Source organism: Leuresthes tenuis, unplaced genomic scaffold, assembly GCF_036924035.1.
Source record: "Leuresthes tenuis unplaced genomic scaffold, fLeuTen1.0.hap1 SCAF_22, whole genome shotgun sequence".
In the NCBI taxonomy this organism is placed as follows: Eukaryota; Metazoa; Chordata; class Actinopteri; order Atheriniformes; family Atherinopsidae; genus Leuresthes; species Leuresthes tenuis.
This window is the reverse complement of record NW_027325376.1, coordinates 10,417,327-10,436,422: the sequence shown is the minus strand read 5'-3', so window position 1 is coordinate 10,436,422 and position 19,096 is coordinate 10,417,327. Positions and strand designations below refer to the sequence as shown.

The following is a 19,096-nucleotide window of genomic DNA, read 5'->3' as shown; positions in this document are numbered from 1 at the left end:
TTTGAATAAGAGAAAAGAAACGACACGAAAGAGGTGTTTTTAAGTTGGAACCGAGCGGTTAAAAATGCAGCAGATGCAAACTAGAGAAGCAGTGGCATCCTACAAAAGACACAAAAGAGGGTCTGATGCCAACCCCGGTGCCAGTGGCAACCATTATTGTCTCGGTGCTGTGCCTTCTGCTTTCCCTGGCACTTATCAAACACAAAATGGCGCTCAGGGTTTGATGATAATGAACTAGCTATGCCACCATTTCTCCCGAAACAGCAGCGTTTTTATTGGTGGCTGCAGCAGCAGATTTAATACAGGGGAATTTCAACATGGAATACTGTGGGTGGGGGGGGGCTCCTATGGTGTCAGCAGATTGAGGGAGAAAGTTCACAAGTGTAATAGACTAAAAGGACTGAAATTTTATGAGATGCTGCTTTATTTTAAGAGGGTTGTTTAAGGCATTGTAATCCATGTTAGGGTAAAACAACCCAACAGAATGTCCGGCTCAGAAAGTTTACAGCATCTGTTGAAAATATTTTCTCCACAGCAAACCTATCAGATTCAAATGGGACGTTTCTGTTATCAAAACGAGGAATGAAAACTCCTGGCAGCTCACAAAAAATGCGTAGGGATAAATATCTGCGGAATTTTTGTGTACTGGACACGGTTTCGAACGTTTCTCATAATTTGTCTTTGTTTTTGGGTCAAGAATCATCTAAATCAGCCTTATCAATCCGGCTGGCTTTGTAGCACACAGCAGCTAAATGACTTCAAGCACACGATGTGCACGACAAATAAAAAGAAACCAGCTTTTCAGGAATTAAGAAATGTGAGAGAGTGCTGCTTTTGCACAAAGCCACATAGTTCCAAATAGTTCAACAGTTACACATCACACACAGACACAAGCAAAAAAAACGTGTGATCAGAAATGTTTTTTTAAAGCAGGTTTTACCTTTTTCAATTGAGACCCGTTTTTTTTTTTTTTTTTAGCTGTTGTGGTCGGTTTAAATTGTGTTGTATTAGAAATAAAGGACAAAGGTCAAGGTGTGTTTTAACACAGAGAAGACACCTTCTGCTTTAAGAAATCACTGTTAACAAACACTAAAAAATGGAATATTAACAACTTAAAGGGATCTTTTGATACTGATCCAAAGCTTGAGAAAAATAAAGTGGTGGGTTCATTTTTATTCTGAAAGTCTATGCTGCAGTTTTCCTGAAATGTCACTATTTCAACTCCCAGACGAACAGAAGGGGCGTGCGCTCCGTTGTACAAGCCTGTGTGACTCTGTGTATACATGCTAATGCAAATCCTGTCAAAGTTAGAGCAAGTGAATAATTACTGCACACGAGCAGGAGCTGCTGGATTACAGCTGAGCAAAAAAAGCACGGTTAAAAAAAACGCGGAATATCGAAAATACATTTTCTTTCTCTTTGGTAACGAGCCTTGCTGTGTGTGAGAGAGAGAGAGAAAAAAAAAATCTAAGTGTGTTTATACAGTGCCGGTGCTCACGTTTCTGATGTTTATTTGTCTGGCAAACAGAGTGGTGACTTCAGCCAGTCTGAGCAAGGCTGCCAAAAAGTAACACATGTGACCCCTGACCTCGCCAAGCCATCATTCACACATGCTTGAGCTTACATACAGTGACACACACACACACACACACACACACACACACACACACAGTGTGAGCGGGAACCTACCTTGGTCCTGGACATAGTATGCTAGAAACAAGTCCAGCTCCTTGACTGATACTGTTATGTGGTGTGGCTGGACACAAAGTGCTGGGTTGGTGCAATGTGGAGACTTGACAAGGCGCTCGCCGTCTGTACTTTCCAGGGGGATGCCTTTGAAGAGGATGACCATCACCAGGTCCAGACGCCAAACTTTGTCGGCCTGCCGCAAACAGTCGATCCGGCGGATCTTGCCTTTCTGGTCCGGGTTGGATAACACGCAGCACGGGGGCTTCTTGCCCGTCACGCTGAGGACAAAGTCCTCCCGGCACTCCTGCCGAATGTCCTTCCGCAGCTTGGCCAGCAGCCTGGATGCCCATTTCTGCTTCACCTCGGGCTTCTCGCTCAGAAGCTCGTCCTTCACCGCACGCTCCTCGTCCTTGGACATCCGCTTCTCGTGCTTCTTGAAGTACTTGCGTTTTCTGGCCTGGAGGTTGAACCACGTGTAGGCAATGGCACGGACGTGAGGAAGAAGTGCCTCGATGAAGGGATGAAATTCATCCTGGAGCGTCCAAGGGACACAGTGGGGAGAGGAAGGAGAGAAATGTAATCAGAAACTCATGTCATCAAAAATGGAGAACAAATATGAGTTAATTCTACAACTAATTTGAAGCAGAAGGGGAGTTAGACCACAAATAAATTCAGCTACACAGTTTCCCCCCCACAGTGGTTGAGAGCTGGGGATTTTCTCCTTTTACACCACCCTACATTGCTGCAGGACATGCTTCAGGTAATTACAAGGAAATTTTACAGTTTATATCAGCTGTCACAGCAACAATGGGACGAAGCCCGGCGAGTGAATGCACTCCGCTCTGCCTTTATTTCCCCAGCATGCTGTGAGCAGGACTCCTGTATAGCTGCTGCAGCAGAGAGCATGCGCCCCTCACGGTTCCATTTCCCTGACCGAACTATCCACATTCCACTGTGAAATTATCCCGTATTCACCAAGAACTGAGTGTAAACTGGAAGGCCAAGCGGGACGCAGTCACAAAACGGGAAGTTAACACGATTCCCAAAAACCAGACACAGTAAAAAGCAATAAATAAAAAAAACACACACACAGGCAGAGAAGAAAGGAGGCACATTAGACGAAGCAACAGTGTGAAAGGTATTTGCAAAGGCTGCGATAGGACTCGGACAGAAGTTCGTGCTAAATCATGCAAGTTAACGTGTAACAAAAAAAAAAAGAAGAAGCAATTCTTCATTTCCAAAACTGTGAGGTCATATGGTGACATCAAAATGTCACACTCAACCAAAAAGGTTTGCTGGTGGATCTCATTTTCAGCCAAATTATTTCTGCATCGAAAAAGATTCCGACACATTCTGTTGAGATGTCTTTAACCTTTATTTGACTTTTCAGTGTTAATTATGCCCCACGTCCCACTTCATCTTGGATTTAATTTGACAAATGACAGCAGGGAAACTTTTTTTTTGCGACTCCGTATTTGACAAGAGTTTCCCCTTTTTCATTTCTAAAAGTAAAAAAAAAAAAACAATTAAAAAAAAGAGGGGGTTTCTGCAGGATAATAATTCAGGGATTCTTCAACAAATTACGATGAGCCCTTAATGTTTGCTCTCCTGTCGGTGCACAGGATGCTTTGAACGATTTGGGAGTCGTTAACAAATACAGTTCCTCTAAGTGTGAAGTGGAAACATTGCATTATCTTTCTCTCGGGTCATTAGAATGTCACATTCAATAAGCATAAGCAGCTCCCTTTCAGCGGGCCTTTGAAGAGTTAAACCACACATTGTTCTTTTTGAAGGCAGTCAGGCAAAGCGGGCTATGGGAAACCACAGAAACCTACTCCCTATCTGTGCCTGCCGCTGGTGCTCCTCTGAGAAGCCACATTTCAGATATGCAAAAACTCTTCCCCCGACATAGAAAATCTCCAATTTTTGATAATTCATCACACAAAGTGAGTCAACTTTTTCAACCTTGTAGATTTTTTTATTTATTAATTTATTTTAAATGCAGGCTATCCCTTTCAGCATGGGTTACATCCCCCATCCGTTTAGTCAGGTAATAAAATAACAAGCCGGGCTTATTTGAATGTAATCTCTTCACTATAAAGCTGCCAAATAAAACGACAAAAGTAAACTGAATTCTGCTAAATGTGCTCAGCAGCCTCTCTTCCTAAAAGTCTGCTCTAGTCCTGGTAATCCTGTTAAAAGCCACGTGAGACGTCCTGTTCTTTTTCTCTTAATGAATTTTCTTTAAATTTCTGACTCTCTTTCAAACCAAACGCTGTAAAGATAAATGACTTGGCCGGGGCCTACCGGTACACTTCAGCTGGGGCCATAAAAGCACAATCCTCTTAAGCACAAACTAAACCGCATCTCAGTCAATCACTTACTTATGCCAAGTAAAATATAAACAGTAAAACTGAGTCAGCCAAAGCAGTCAGCGACTCTGTCCAAGCGCTGAATCAACCTTATCGTTCGTTTGATCTTTCTACAGTGAAAGTGGCTTTATCTTCCTCCAACCTCACTTCCCTTAAGTATAAGGGTTTAACTCTAAATAAAAAATACAGCTCCGGGTAGAGGGGAGCAAAAACATATATGTATATATATATGTGTGTGTGTGTGTGTGTGTGTGTGTGTGTACATATAAACACGACTCAAGCGAGGCCGGGGGAGTGTGAGAGGTTACTGGAGGACGCAAATAACCTCATCAAACGTGTGAGAAAAAGGGAACATACCGGTACTAATAACACAGGGTTGAGTCTTTTAAATCTATCTTTAAAATCATCTTCACGCTCAATTTTGCTCACGCAAAGAATGGAGGGAGGGGGGCGGGAAGAAGGTAATTAAAAAAAAAAAAAACAATCCAACAATTCCAGCTCCAGGTATACTCAAATAATCGCTGGCATCTCAGATTTGAGCGCTTTAAGTTGGTTTTCAGGTTGTGGTTTCACGCGGGAAGCTACGTTGAACTTATGTAAGCGTTTCCCACATTCTCCGCGCGCACGGATAACTTTATATCCCCAGCGCGTGTGATAATTTCACCACAAAAAAAAAAAACAACACAAAAACATAAATATATATGATTTGCACATATATCATATATATATATATATATATATATATATATATATATATATATATATAAATATATTTGCAAATTATGGCAATTGAATATATATAAACAGATACAAATACCTGAGTTAGACAAATCGGGGAATACATGACGAGACTGCAACACACAAAGTGATTGTACTTGGACTGATTTCCTCTGATCACTTCATCGCGCCATTCCTGGACCGCTGTGCACCATGCAAGAGTGTTTGTGTGTGTGTGTGTGTACGCGTGGGGCAGCTATCCGCGTCAAACAAAACCAAAAAAAAAAAACAGGAGTTATCCAAGAATATCCATCAATTCTTCCGATCCAAAGATTGTCGTCACCGTGGAGAGAAGGAGATGCGTATCTTGCGTTAAGTTGGCAAGCGAAAGCAAACACTTGCGGACTGAACTCGTGGAGCCGGAGCAAAGCCGCCGCGTCGCCCTGCTCCTCTACTGCGTGGGCTCTGTGCGCGTCTCGGTGCGGTGATATCTCATAAAAAGCATTACGGGGAGATTCACAGGGCGCCGAGCGTGTGATGTTCACCCCCCCTTCCCCTCGCTTCTGCCAAACTTGATATGAAATCGGCCGCTGCACCTTCGGTCCTGCGCGATTCCAGCAAATCAGACCCAACTTTTTCTCGTTTTTTTTTTTCTCTTCACCCACGTAATTACACAGTCACACTCCTCCTCCTCCTCCAAACACACCACTCATGTCCACCCCACACCCCACCCACCCCGGCACCTTCCTCCTTCTCCTTCACGGCTATATGAAAAACGCAGCGCGCAAGTCACCGACTCCCTTTCTCGTCACTTCAGCTGAATTATTTTATGAGCTTCGGGGACTTTGGACCGCGGCTCCGGCCCCATAGAGCCGGGAAAAAAAAAAAAAAAATCACCCCACCGGCCAGCGCCACACACGCTCACTTCTTCTCGCGTTTTCGACCATTCAGCGCACGCTTTGCGGTTGACAGTGTCCAGAAACTTTGGTCTCTTTTCTTTTTTCCCTTGTCTTTTGGCTTCTTTGGCACACATAAGCTTACTTCATTCTCTCCTGAGTGAAACTCAACGAGATTACTTATATAAATTGAGGGTTATAAATAACAATTGCAACAATTCGCCTCAAAGTTACCTGTAAATGTGTTTTTACGCATTGAAAAGAGAGGGTGCAATTTATTACATTTATTGTTGACGTCATAATCAGCCTGCTTTGTCCAACAACCAACAGGTAAATTATACCTCGGGATTTTCTCTTAAATAATGGAATTACCTTTCTCTACCTGAACAGATATATACGTGTGTATATATATTCATTGATTAAATACTTATAGCCTGACTTATAAGCATGTAGTGGTTTGCAGAACACTGAGAGGACCTAAAGTTAAACATTGTTACTTTGCTGCCACACCGTGTGCGCACACGCCTGTGTGTGTGTGTGTGTGTGTCCTACAGAGCTGTCAACAGTCCACACTGAGTTCATTTGCCAGATTAAGGGGAATGGGGATGTTAACACGGGCTGCCGGACGATCTGCGCCAAGTTCAGAGCCATTTCTGGCCCGACCATGTCAGCGTTGTGCTCCCACTTCTCCACATTTTCACCGCCGCCGCCGCAAGGACAGGACAGAATGACAGGGGGGGGAAACAAAACAAAACAAAACAAAAAAAAAAATAATTCTACCACAAAGAGCGTTATCACAACATTTGAAAGCAATAATAATCCACGTTCACGTACCATTGCACTGTACTGCATGGATTAATAGGGAATCCTGGAGCCTGGTTGAAACACACAAGCCGGTAGCTTCACATTTCTCACGCTCAACTTTGAGCTTTGGAGGGTTTTCTCTTGCAGTGCTCGCCAAAAAGAAGAAAAAAAAAAGAAACCAAAAAAAAAGAAAAAAGAAAAAGTCAACACCGGAAGACAATTCTTGGCAGATGCGGTGAAGAAGTTAGGAGCACCTCGCGTCTTTTTTTTTCTCTTGTCTTCCTTCCTCTTCGAGTCTCACTTTGTTGGATCGTTTTTTGGGGTCGCTCAGCGGAGTTGAACGTGATCCAGAAGAGGCTGAGTTTTCGGCACTGGGTTGGTCTCCGCCTTCACTTTCACTGTCTGACTGACTGCCGCCCTCCAGCTCTCAGCAACGACCGACGGACCGAATGAAGGGCTAAACAAGGGCGTCTTCCGGTGCCGCTTTTCAAAATGGTGTCCTAAATCCTCAGAAAATACAGCCGTCTGCCAGTATTCAAGTGAAACGTTCACCTGGTGCAGTAACCTCAATTTTATGTGTGAAAGATAAGTAGAGGTTGGAAGCCTTTGCAGCCGCACAGAGAGATTTGCTTTACGTGAACATCACACGTTAGCTAGGTTATAGCTAACGTTAGCTAGGTTATAGAGAGTATAGCCAACTTATAAAAATCCAACGTATTGTTCTGCCGAGTAAAAGCTGTTTAAATGTGTATTTTAACGGGCTATTACTGAATGACAGTCTGACTAACCTGTGTTAACACTCTTGACACCAAAACAAAAACCCGACTTATTTCAATTGTGTCAAGCGTCAAACTGCTTTTTATTTTGAAAGCGGAAGCCACATTTCCTGTGTGTCTCGTCGTGGTTTCTCTCCAGCTTCGCACGGCTCTCGTTTTGTAATAGCGTTTGCATTCTCGCCTGCCATTGGCCAGCAGCAGTGGCCCCGGGACTCTGGACCCTGGGCCCCTCACTTCCGCTCCTCTGACGTGATGTTCGGGGTTTGACAGACCCGCTGCTGGACGGCCAGGCTGCATAGCGATGCGGTCAGTGAGTGTTGATGGGTTAGTCACGTGGGTAACGTACGGTAACTGAAGATAGGTTATTATCATTATTATTATTATAATACAAGAGGGAGGAGGGTCAGTATTAACTTAATTATGGTATCTAACATTACTGGAAAAAAATAAATTACAGTACAAGTCACGCTGGTAATGTGGAAATAAGTCAAAGGGCCCCTTTGTTATGCCAATTATATAATTTGCTTTAATCATAACATTTTTATTCTGTGAATCATCCAGATATTAGCAATACAAACATAACTGAAATCAGCAGTTGTTACATCAACGCTTCAGTGGTGACAGTTGGGGCAACTGTTTGAAATGTTCTGCAACACACCAGTCATTGATCACAGATATGTTTGACTCATATCACCTTTTCGGGATTGTTCTGAAAAGTCACGGGGGAATGATCTCGCTACAGCCACGTGGGCCCTCCTTGTGCACCTAGTCCTTGCATGTGATGATAAACTGTCAAATATGAGTCGATGAATCAGACTAGGAGCATCGATGAGTTCAGTTTGATCCTGTTGTGGTTTTATTAACCTTGAACTCTATTTCCTGCATTCAGGCTGAACAGATCTTGTCTGTCTGAGATGCATTCACATTTAAAATCTCTCCTTTAGACTATTGCCAAATAGGCTGTACTCAATAGTTTATTCTTTTTTAGCCTTAGTTTATTTTACTTCTTAATTGTTGTTAATTATATAATGGAAGGCCAGAAAAGACTCAGACAGTCATTGCTCTCAGTGTAGGCCTACCGCCACCGTGTGGCCATAAACCGAACTGCAAGTTAGTTTATTATTTGACAAACTAATTATCTGCACCCATCTGTTGCTCACTATGACTTTTCTAAATGTGGGAACAAACAAAGCTTTTCTTTAAAGCTACAAAATTAAACTATATTTTTCTTACGGTGTGACATTTCAAAGTGACTACAGTGACGGGGACATACACTTAAAAAGGGGAACTAAGCGTCTTTTCTGTAAGATACAGCCAGGGTGTCATTTGAAAATTGTTCTTTGCACAACCCCTTTGGATACTTTGGAAAATATAAAATATAATTAGAATTCTGAATTCCGAGATGGAATGGAACGGCCTTTCAGCCCATTTGAAATAGCTTCATTTATGACTCATCGTAAATACCAGTCTCTCACTTATGAACACTATTCCATCAACATCCACTTTTGGTTTCTTTCTTCTTTGTTTGCTTCTATTCCACAAGGCGTAAACACACCATCACAATAGGTTTAAGAACTTGTTTGAAATGCCTCAGCGTGTAACTCTTAATCATGTGGAAAATGTGAAGCCACTGGACACGGGCACTTCAGCAGCCAATCAGACTTCAGCAGGGTCCAGTGCCCCTCTGGCTTCACCCATGCTGTTAAATCTTACTATTTCCATTGATATGTTTGACCTTAAACGTCATAAGACTGGTCAGAGCGATGGAAAACATTTTGATTTTCATCTAAATGTTTATTTTTTTGTGTAAAGTGTATTGTGCCCCTTAAAAATAAGCTGCAATCGAACCACTTCCACAGGTGAAGTAAATATGCACGGCAGCAGCATTTGTCTCTACTGCTTCTGTTCCCTTGTGTTCAATACTAAAAAAATGTTTCCAAAGAAAGTTGGGACAGTTGGAATTTAAATCAAATCGGGATGCAAATCATTCACACCCGATATCTGATGTTGTAAATTGAATTTGAAACTTTTCGAACAGCAAAGAGTAAAGAAGAGAGCAAAAAGAAAAGAAATACGTAGCTCACAAAATCAAAGGGCAAGGGAGGAAGTCTAAACACTTGGATTTATCAAGTATTTTAAATCTGGAGATTTCGCTTTAGAAAATTCTGAGCAGCTGCGATCAACCTAACCACAGAAACAGAAAGCAGACCTTATCCACCTTGATCTGTGGGATTGTCCTCTAACAGACATAAAACAGCAGTTAAGAGGAATAATAAACCATATCAGTGACTCGAGATCTCCACAACTACAAACCAGAATAGTGTCAGTTATTTATATTGCTGTAAAATGCAGAAAAATTCCCATTTCTACACTTCTAACTCACATTTTCCTTCACTGGTTTGACTGTATGAAGGCCTGTGGCGATAGCATGACCCAATCTTGTTTGTAGAAACCTTCCTCCAGCTATTCAGTTGAGCTATATTCAGACAATTTCCCTTTCTGAGGTCGTGCTGCCATAACGACTCCACATTAGTGGATTCACCACGAGCCGAATGTTTTAAATGAAAAAACTATTTAACTCTTGCTAAACTACTCTGCTGATGGTAAAACTGAGTTTGAATGCTGCTGCTCGAGGTAAAGCCTACTCACACATGGAAATAGAAGATGTCACTTCTTTTCTGGGTCTGAGCTCAGTTAAAATGGTCTGAGGTGAGCTGGAAAACTGAAGTTCAGAAGGCAGCATCATATGCTGCCATCTAGTGAAGATGTATTTTACCTGCACAGCATCACAATGCATTCTGTATCTACTGTAAAAGAACCGGCCCGCCTGCACTTTGAAAACACTTGGCTTTGAAAAGAGACGGAAAGAAACGACAAACTGTTGAGCAGCCAAAATCGTTTCCCATTCAAGGCTACAGCAGTCGGTCTGTTCATTTTCCAAAACACTTAGTTTGCATTAACAGCACAGAGGCCAACATGCAAACGTGTTGCTGGGATCATATTCAAAATTTGCATATATTCAACAAATTCTGATACGTTGTCTTTGGTGAGAGTTTAAAGGATTTATAGATCAACTTTTTCGGAGACGTGTGTCTGTTTGGAATAGACAAAGCATTAAAGCGATACATATTTACATTTTTGGTTGTTTTTTATTGTTTTTTTCATTTTTTGAGGACATAACTACTACATTATAAGAATACTTGACCCTGGTGAAGCTGTCCCTAAAGCTGGTGAACTTCTCATCATCTGTTCTCTACTTGCTGAATTTTCTCTTAAAATTCAAGATATATTCTTAAAAGCTCTGAGCTTTTGCTCGAGTTGGAGCTCCTCTATAGCAGGAAAAACAAGAACAACAACGATGCAGCAGTTTATAAGGGCACAGAAGTCTTCTTGTGAAAGTGTCAAATGTGCACATGACTGACTATGATAGAACTGAAAACAGGACATGTTAAAGGAACAGAAAACAGCAGCAGAGGCAGCAGGATCTGAGCAGAAAGGGCGGTTTCTTTCAGTGTATAAGCATCAAGGGAGACAAACAAACCATAACCCTGGAGATGGGACACAATGAAAGCTCATCTGTAGTCAGACACGTAAATAAATATTCAGAAAGCATGGGAAAGGCGCGGGCTGGACAAGGGCTTTTTGTCCTACACTAAATTAACACTGCTGAGGGTGAACAGAGAGGTGCACTCGAGGAGCGCTCTTATACTAAAAGCAGGCTTAATGCTTTGTGTCTTTATTTAATTCAGTTAAAGAAATAACATTTTTTTTGGCCCATTTTTCTGCCTCCTCTTCTTGAAAAATCCACAATTTTCTGCAGCCAAATAGAATTAGATGATGTAAGTGCAGGCCTTAAGGATGACATTCATTCAGAAATGTCTGCCGGGGATGTTCCTTAAAGATTGCTCTTAGATGAAAGATTGTGGAAAGTGAGTTCATTATTGTCAAACTCTTTTCTCAAGAACACTCCCCCCCCCCAATATTCATCACTTCAGTATATCTATCAGTTCCGACAGATTTAAAAAGACACAATCAGCTATACTGATAATTGAGATCAACCAGACAGGATTTTACATGGAGAGGACAGGACAAAGAGCTCCACTTACCATCCACCACGTCCTGGCTGATATGTCATAACAAAGCTGCCATTTAATGGATCTCTCTGTCAGTTTCCCAGCCATCACTGTGCTCCCGGCTCTGATCATACGCAGCCCGGTGGAAGACAAGACAGCTAATCAAAGGGGCATCAGTGGAGGCATGCTGTGCCACATGTAGGCCAGTCCTCGACAACGTTGCATTATGGGAAATTATAAAAAATCAGCAACAGCTTGACCAGTGATTTGAACCTGACTGTTGTAATTACAAGTAGCCTGACCCTGTAACCCCCCCCTCCCCTCCCACACTCACCTCCTCCCCCTTCTGTCTCCCCTCTCCCTCCCTTACACACTCAGAGAGGAATAAATGAGTCACAGCAACAAGGGAACACATTTGATGATTTGTTTTGTCCATCAGCTGAATATTACGGGCAAAAAGTACATTTCCCCCACATCAAACAGTTCAATTTTTGATCAAGTTGGGAGCATCACTTTGTGACGACGTGACTTTGACAAAGTCAGAAGTGAGCTGATTGTATTTTGCCTGTATTTTCCTTTTCTCATTTTCAATGTTAGTACATGAATAATAAACATAATGCAAAGATTTCCCGAATCTTTGCATTATTTTCCCAAGATCCTTTCTTGAAAAAAAAAGTATAGTTTTGAGGATTAATTGGCCAAAGGATTACAAAAATGACATTCAACCGAATGTCACCGACTCCGGACTTTACTTTGTCCCACTGTTTTTTTATCCATAAATTAAAGCGCTTTGCGTGTCCATGTAAATGTTATCTGAAGGCCAGCTGAAAAGACCTTTTCTCTCCTGCCACATTCCAATCCTCTTCACTGAGGCCACTCGTTGGCAGCTGGATTTCCCCACAGGGACGGTGGGTGGACGTAGCAACAGTAACTTGGCATTAGCGACAACAAACAGAGGATGTGAAACAACAGAATTATGCATTTACATGTGAAAATATTTGATTTTATTATATTGTCACTGTTGGCACATACATGCAGCAGACCAGATCATACTTTAGGATGAAATGACACACAATACAACTGTAGATTCATTATAAATAAACAGCATGTTTCACAGTTGATTGCTCTGTATCGCTGCTCTGTCTTAGTACTTGTTCACAGATGACCTTTTGAGCACACCTGGCTATAATAAAGTGCTCATTCGAGGCTTAATTATCAGCCTGTTATTGGAGCTGGTTCCTAACCAGGGAGAACAAGACTCTCAGCAGTCATCATGGAAGTCAAAAGTCAGCTCACAACAAGAAGAGGGCTTATACCTCTGAAGGATGAAACACCACAGATGTGAGGTCTCGGTGAAAACTTTATGTCATTAGAACCAAAGGAGAGAAGAAATTAGACTGATTCAGTATTAAAATCTGTGTAGGCTTGCAGCCAGGAACTGTTTTCATATGATTTTTTCACATGATTTTTCATTTTAGAACATTATTCATTCTTAAGGGTCTTAGAGACAGAACCCCTTTTAACAGCCCCCCAAAAAACACACTTCTTAGTGTAGTTCTCCCCAAAATACTTCATGCCTTCAACTAACAAAAAAAAGAGATTTTGAACTGAGAATCATTGATTGGTTTTACAGTTATTACAAAATTAGAAAGCCCTTCAGCTTTTCCGCATTAACAGTGAATGTTATTGTGCGTGGAGGCATAGAGGCTGGGAAAATCGCAGTGTCTAAAGATCAAGGAAGAAGCCACTGTTAGTGAGCCTGACCTTCAGCACTGCATGAGAAATCGTCATGACACCATGATCAGGATAGCCACATGGGCTCAAGAATACCATCAAACCATCTCTCACTCAAGACAGTCCACTGCTGTGTGCAGAAATGTAACTCGAAACTGCATGGAGAAAGCAATATTTTAACTCTGTGCAGGAACACTGGAGATGAGCTCATCTCAGATGGACAGAGAGACAGTGGACATGTGTTCTATGGTCCGATGAGTCCACTTTTCAGCTGCTTTTGGGAAAACATATGCTACCGTCAAGAGGACATATTTTCCTCCAAGGTTATTTCAGCAGGACAATGCCAGAACTTATTCTGCATAACTTTTTTCTACACCTCACAAACTTCAGTTTTTCCATGTTTATTCATGAGAGATTTAATTGGACTGACCCCAGATAAGTAAACACCCAGCAAGACTCCAACAAAAAGAGAGTAAATTGTTAACTGGACAGAAGGGTTGACATGGTTGGAGGAATTTGTGTTATTGAGGTAGAATAGAATAATAGAAAATAAGAAAAAAAAACAAATTCTTACACACTATTTAGCTGAGGCTATGTGAGCTTCATTCTTTTGGAGAAAGCAAAGCCTTCAGGGCCGGGCCCGCTCTTAAGAGCAGCGCGCATCTTATTGATTTTGAGGTTGAAATCAATGCTTTTCATCGTCTTGATTGGATTAACTATTTTAAGTTCAACTTTTAATTGGATTTCTACTTTCGCCAAAGACAGATGATTTGAAAATCAATAGTCCAATCAATACCTCAGTGTTCAGAAAGTTCAACTGCAGAGCCAAAGATGGAGGATCTCAGCGGACACCTGCCACTAGTAGACCGCGAACGTGGCATGCTGAGGTCTGACAAATGTAATTATGTCTTTGTTATTAGCAGGGGAAAAAAAGCATGAATCAGCCACTGCTGTTGTAAAGTGAAATTAGAGTCCAGAGAAACAGAAATCCTACTTTAAAGATTAAAGGGGCTGTTTGGATCGATTTGAGTGTGTTTTCATGAACTTCGGAAAATTTTACATGTTCAAATGATAAGGAAAGATCTTTTCCTGAAAAAGGCACCAAAGCAGAGCGTATGCAGGGGGTGATCCTGATCATTGGAGGGTTGACGGCCCATATGGACTGAAATCTAAAAATAATCATGCATCTCATGATTAGTGATCCAATAAGAAATTCTCAGAGCAGACTTAATCCGAGCCGAGGCTTGGCAAAATTGCAGCAGCACACGCCAAGCCACTAACTCCAATGCTAGACAGGTAAAGAGCCACGAGTCTGAGAAGAAACTGTTCCAAGCATAGTTGTTTATCAAGCATGTGGCTAATTATTTCTTTTGTTCAGCCAGATGTCATAGATCACAAAAAGAGCAGGTGGTCATTATCTAATTAGTCCATCAGACCAACCATCATTGAAGATTAGGAGCACATTTAACTGAGACAACTGGAGACTTTTATCATCTATACTGCATCCATTAAACCTGACCATCGTAAGTAAAAATGGAGTAATTAAACTAAAGGATTGTTAAAAGAAGACTAAAATGTTTTGTAGAATCTTTGTTAAAGACATTGTACACTCATCATGAGAAACGCTCTCATCGTCTTGATGATTAAGGCAAAAATTCAACATTTATGTTTGATTCATCAAAGAAATCATGTGTAGGAAGTGGCGAGGAAGGAAGACCAAGGTGCTGACACAGCTTAAGAGCCAGGAGGTGAAATGAAAAGAAACCATTTATTTCAAACAAAAGACATGCCAAAACCAGATAAACATTTTCAAAAGAACACAAGAACAAGAACCCAAAAAGCAGACCAACCTAAGACAGCCAGGAGTATCAGTGGCCTGAAAACCTGAAGAAAACAGAGGATCTCACAAAGAGTGAATGAAACCAGGAGTTTAAGTACAGAGGAGGGTGATTGGCGAGTGAGGACAGCTGAGGGAAATAAAACAGGTGAAGGGAGTGGAGCTGATGACCGGACTCAAGAGAGACTTGAGGAAACAAGTGAAGAAGTGAACAGAACTGAGACAAGACCGAAAAAAAAACCCTAACAGCAACAGAAAAGAAATACACAACATGGAAAAACCAAAACCAAAATCAAAGAGGTACCAAAAGATCATGACAGTGAATAGATTTAAAGACACAGACTGGTGGCAGTGTGTCGGAAAGCACAGCACACTTATTAAGTCAAGTTTTGGTTCAGTTAATGGTTTGTATCCCATCCTTTGAATAAGAGAAAACAAAATTTTACAGTTAGCGGAATTTCATCTGAAGAAGAATACCTAAAAGAACCATTCTTGTCTGTGAAGTGAAAACTATTTGGAGCCTCAGCGTGGGCAATGTTATGTCAGACTGTGAGGGTTAACGTGCAGTGTGTGCTCTAAACTATAACGATGATCACAAATGTCACTGTGATTAATCAAAGAACAATCCTGATCTCATCCTCTCCATCATGCTGCGATGTCATGACCTTGTTGGGGCTGCGGACAATTAGTCGGGAGGACAATACAATGTGTGTGTGCTTGTGCGGGTCAGAGCGTGTTAAAGGCATATAACCATTATAGACAGGACACACAGATTATGTTCACGGATCATGCACACATTATTCACGCCTCACAGAGACGTTAAAACTTCTCAGGGCAATTTGATTGGAGACAGCTAAACTTATGCCTGAGCTCCTAAAGTGATTGTGCGGAGAGCAACCAAATGCAAATGAAGCACTAAGACTTGCTGAAAACTGCTGTCCCTCTATTTAACGTTTCATTTCACGTCAGATGCTTTGTCTTATCGGAGTAGGACAGACACAAGGGAAATTGCATGTACAGAAATTTACATCAAACTAGCCTTTCCTCAAAACAACGATGTAAAATACTAAAGATCAGTTTGTCATGGTGTGAAAAGGGGCGAAAAAGGTAGCAAGGTCTACACACTGTGAAAGATGCAAAGACGATGTGTGTTTTTATCCTCTGTGGTACGACTCACTAATGCAAAAGTCAGAGAATCTTCAGAAACATCGGAGACAAAGCTGAAACCGGTATTCAGTACACACGATTTTCAGGCTTTCAGGCAGCTAGATGTTAAAAACAGATACAACTATGTAGAGGAAAACATTGCAAAGGCTTCTTAACGTCTCTGAAAACTGTTGTCAGTGAACCCAGTTTGTTGCTGCATCCACAAAATGAAATAACACATGTAAACGTTAGTGACAGAAAACTGCATTAAAGCCCTTTTGAAATGTGTTTATTTATTCATAAAATATCCCAAACTATATTTCATGTACAGAGACAGAAAAAAAATGTGTCAGCGCACAGGCCTATTCTAAACAAAGCCTTTGTTCATAATGGATCAACATGAACTGAAGTGAAGTGGAAGATTTGTCGAATTTGATTAATCCTTTTGATTCATTCATTAATTTTTCATCCGATGCAGGGTCACGGACAGAGTGGACTGTATCCCATCTGCTGTGGGGCGAGAGGTGGGGTTCACCCAGTCCATCCCAACGCAAGGACAAAAAACCACGCACACATACGCCTACAGTCAATTTTAGAATCACTAATTAATCTAACATGTATGTTTTTGGACTGTGGGAGGAAGTCAGAGTCTCTGATTAATCAATATGTTAAACGCTGACATCACAGTATCTCCATCCCTTGGGCTAAATATATGGGGACCATCTGACTTGTTATAAGGGTGCCATTCAAAAGCCTGTATTCACTAGTAAGGGGATGAATTAGTACACATGAAATGACTAACTTACACGTCTGTGAAGGCTCTGTGAAGGAGAAATGCACACAGATCTGGCACGACATATGTACCCATCCAGATGAGACTTACACAGGGAAGATGTTGCTTATTTCAGCAAATCACTTTCTGCATGACGGGTCATCTCCCAGCTCCTCAAATATATCTAAAAACACTCCTCCGGGTGTGGAGCCACTGAACTAAACTGTTCATTCAAGCATTTTTTCTGCTCACTTTACTCTGTTCAGGGTCAGAGGGTCAAAATCCACCAGAGGGCCAAAACACACAACATGCACAATCTCATTCACAAAACCGATTTAGAAACACCACACAGCCCAACATGCATGTATTAGGACTGTGTGAACACTCAGAGAGCAAACAGATGCCACACAAAGACCCACTGTGCTATGCTGCATGACACGCATCAACAGACATTTCATTTTAGAAAACTTTACTGATAACACTTCCGCACTTTAAATGTAAGACTTGCACTTGTAATTGAGCTTTCTCTCTTCACTATAGCACCATAACAACTTCATCTCGCACCTTTTCGACGGAAACATTGCTTTTCACAATTATAGTTCCTCTTATCAGGTGTTGGCACACCTATTTTACTCTACAACAGGAAAAAATAGCACTGATACAGACACATGTCGCACCGAATCACACTAAATCTGGTAAATACCATTTAAAAAGACTTGGCCGGCAGGGAGCTTTTCATTTTAAAATGATTAGGTTGTCATTTTTTGTTTGTTTTTCATTTTCTGTTTGTAGGATGTTCATTGTTGGGTAGCTCTTTCTAATCTCTGTTAATCAGCAGAACCCCAGAACTTTATCCCAAGCTGTAGACCAGCTGGTATACCGAATCCCTCCAAGTGTCCCAGCTGAAAGAGATGCAGACTGTAAAAATCTTTTTTTTATCCCTATTCTAATGATGAACAGTCAGAGCTTTCATCACCACAGATGCAGTAAACCCTAAAATCCACCATGCTTTCTGGACTATTTCAAAGTCACTTGTGAGCCACCTCTTATAATCAACTGGGGCTGGATCCTTCCTTATTTCATAATGGCAGAGTTCCCTTTTATTTGAAAATCTTTAGAGAAAACTGTCTTGAGCAGCAGAAAGCAATAAAATTTATGAGAAGTTTCAGTTTGGTTTCCATAAACATTACAGCACTAAAACTGCCCTCCTCGGGGTGATAAATGATCTTTAAATAGTTGCTTGTGAATGGCAGCGCTCAGTCTTACTTCATTTTGACCATTCTCCGGCTTTTGACACCACTGATCACAGCATCCTCTTAAACAAAGACAACAGGAATCTGGCACAGTATTGCGATGATCCTTGACCTACTTATCAAAGGACATTTTGTGTCTCAGTTAGCAACCACAGGTCAAGCTTCGCTCTTGTAAAATGGTGCCCTTAAGGAGTTAGTTTTAGGACCAATTTTATTTTGTTTTTACAAGTTTTCTTGAGGACATCCCATCCACAGATGTTATGCTGATTACAGACAGCTGCATTTAACCGTTATAGTCTCTGGTCCTCACAGTAACTGCCTTCAATATGTTTAATTGGATGTCTCAAAGATTTCTACAACATCATTGATTATTGTAATTGGTTCCCAGCAAATTACTAATCAAATACTGCCATCTACTGGCTTTCTGGGGAAACTGCGGCAAAGAACCTCAGCAATTTAGGTTTTGCAACAGCTTCTTCACTTGTCTGAACCAAACGTGAGATGACTCCAGCTGACTCCAGTTGACTTCCCAACTTCTAATACGAACCAAGAAAACAAAACACATTCATCCTTTTTTCTTTGCACTGACTGAGAGGAGAAGGAACATCCAGCTTGTTGTCAGCACTCAGTTTAAATGCCTGCAGCTCTAATGGTATGGGAGGTGCATTAGTTCCTGTGGAACTGGAAACATGCACATCTGGAAAGGCATCATCAATGCTGAAGGGTTAATACAGGTTTTAGACCAGCATATGCTCCCATTTAGATCTTCTTCGGGGAAGGCCTTGTCTATTTCAGCAAGACAATCTTGGATACTGCTTCTATTACAACAGCATGGCTTCATAGTGCTGGACTGGCCCACTTGAAGTCCAGATGTGAGAGAGAATCAGCAAACTAAGCTCCTAAACTGTGGAACGAACCACCTCAGGAGATCAGGTCTGCAGAGTCAGTAACGTCTTTTAAATCTCTCCTGATAAATGTGCGTTTATCAGAGCAGTACTTTTTGTAAGTGGTCTTTTTTTTGTAATAT

The 19,096-nt window shown here is 41.4% G+C and overlaps 1 protein-coding gene across 9 annotated transcripts in view; it reads right to left on the bottom strand.

Annotated features, from left to right (window-relative positions):
- LOC140281774 (nuclear factor 1 B-type-like) overlaps positions 1-6,908 on the bottom strand; it is a 63,877-nt gene extending 56,969 nt beyond the window's left edge. For 4 of the 9 annotated variants that reach the window (XM_072376264.1, XM_072376270.1, XM_072376268.1 and 1 more), the window contains exons 1-2: positions 4,879-5,462; positions 1,690-2,221 (exon numbers count right to left, since the gene is read on the bottom strand). In XM_072376264.1, the coding sequence (XP_072232365.1) occupies positions 1,690-2,221; positions 4,879-4,905 (559 nt within the window). In that variant the 5' untranslated portion in view covers positions 4,906-5,462. Of the gene's footprint in view, positions 1-1,689; positions 2,222-4,878; positions 5,463-6,508 lie in introns of those variants that run through there. The other 5 variants (XM_072376265.1, XM_072376271.1, XM_072376269.1 and 2 more) reach the window with 2 other exon arrangements.
- Between the last annotated feature and the right edge of the window lie 12,188 nt (positions 6,909-19,096).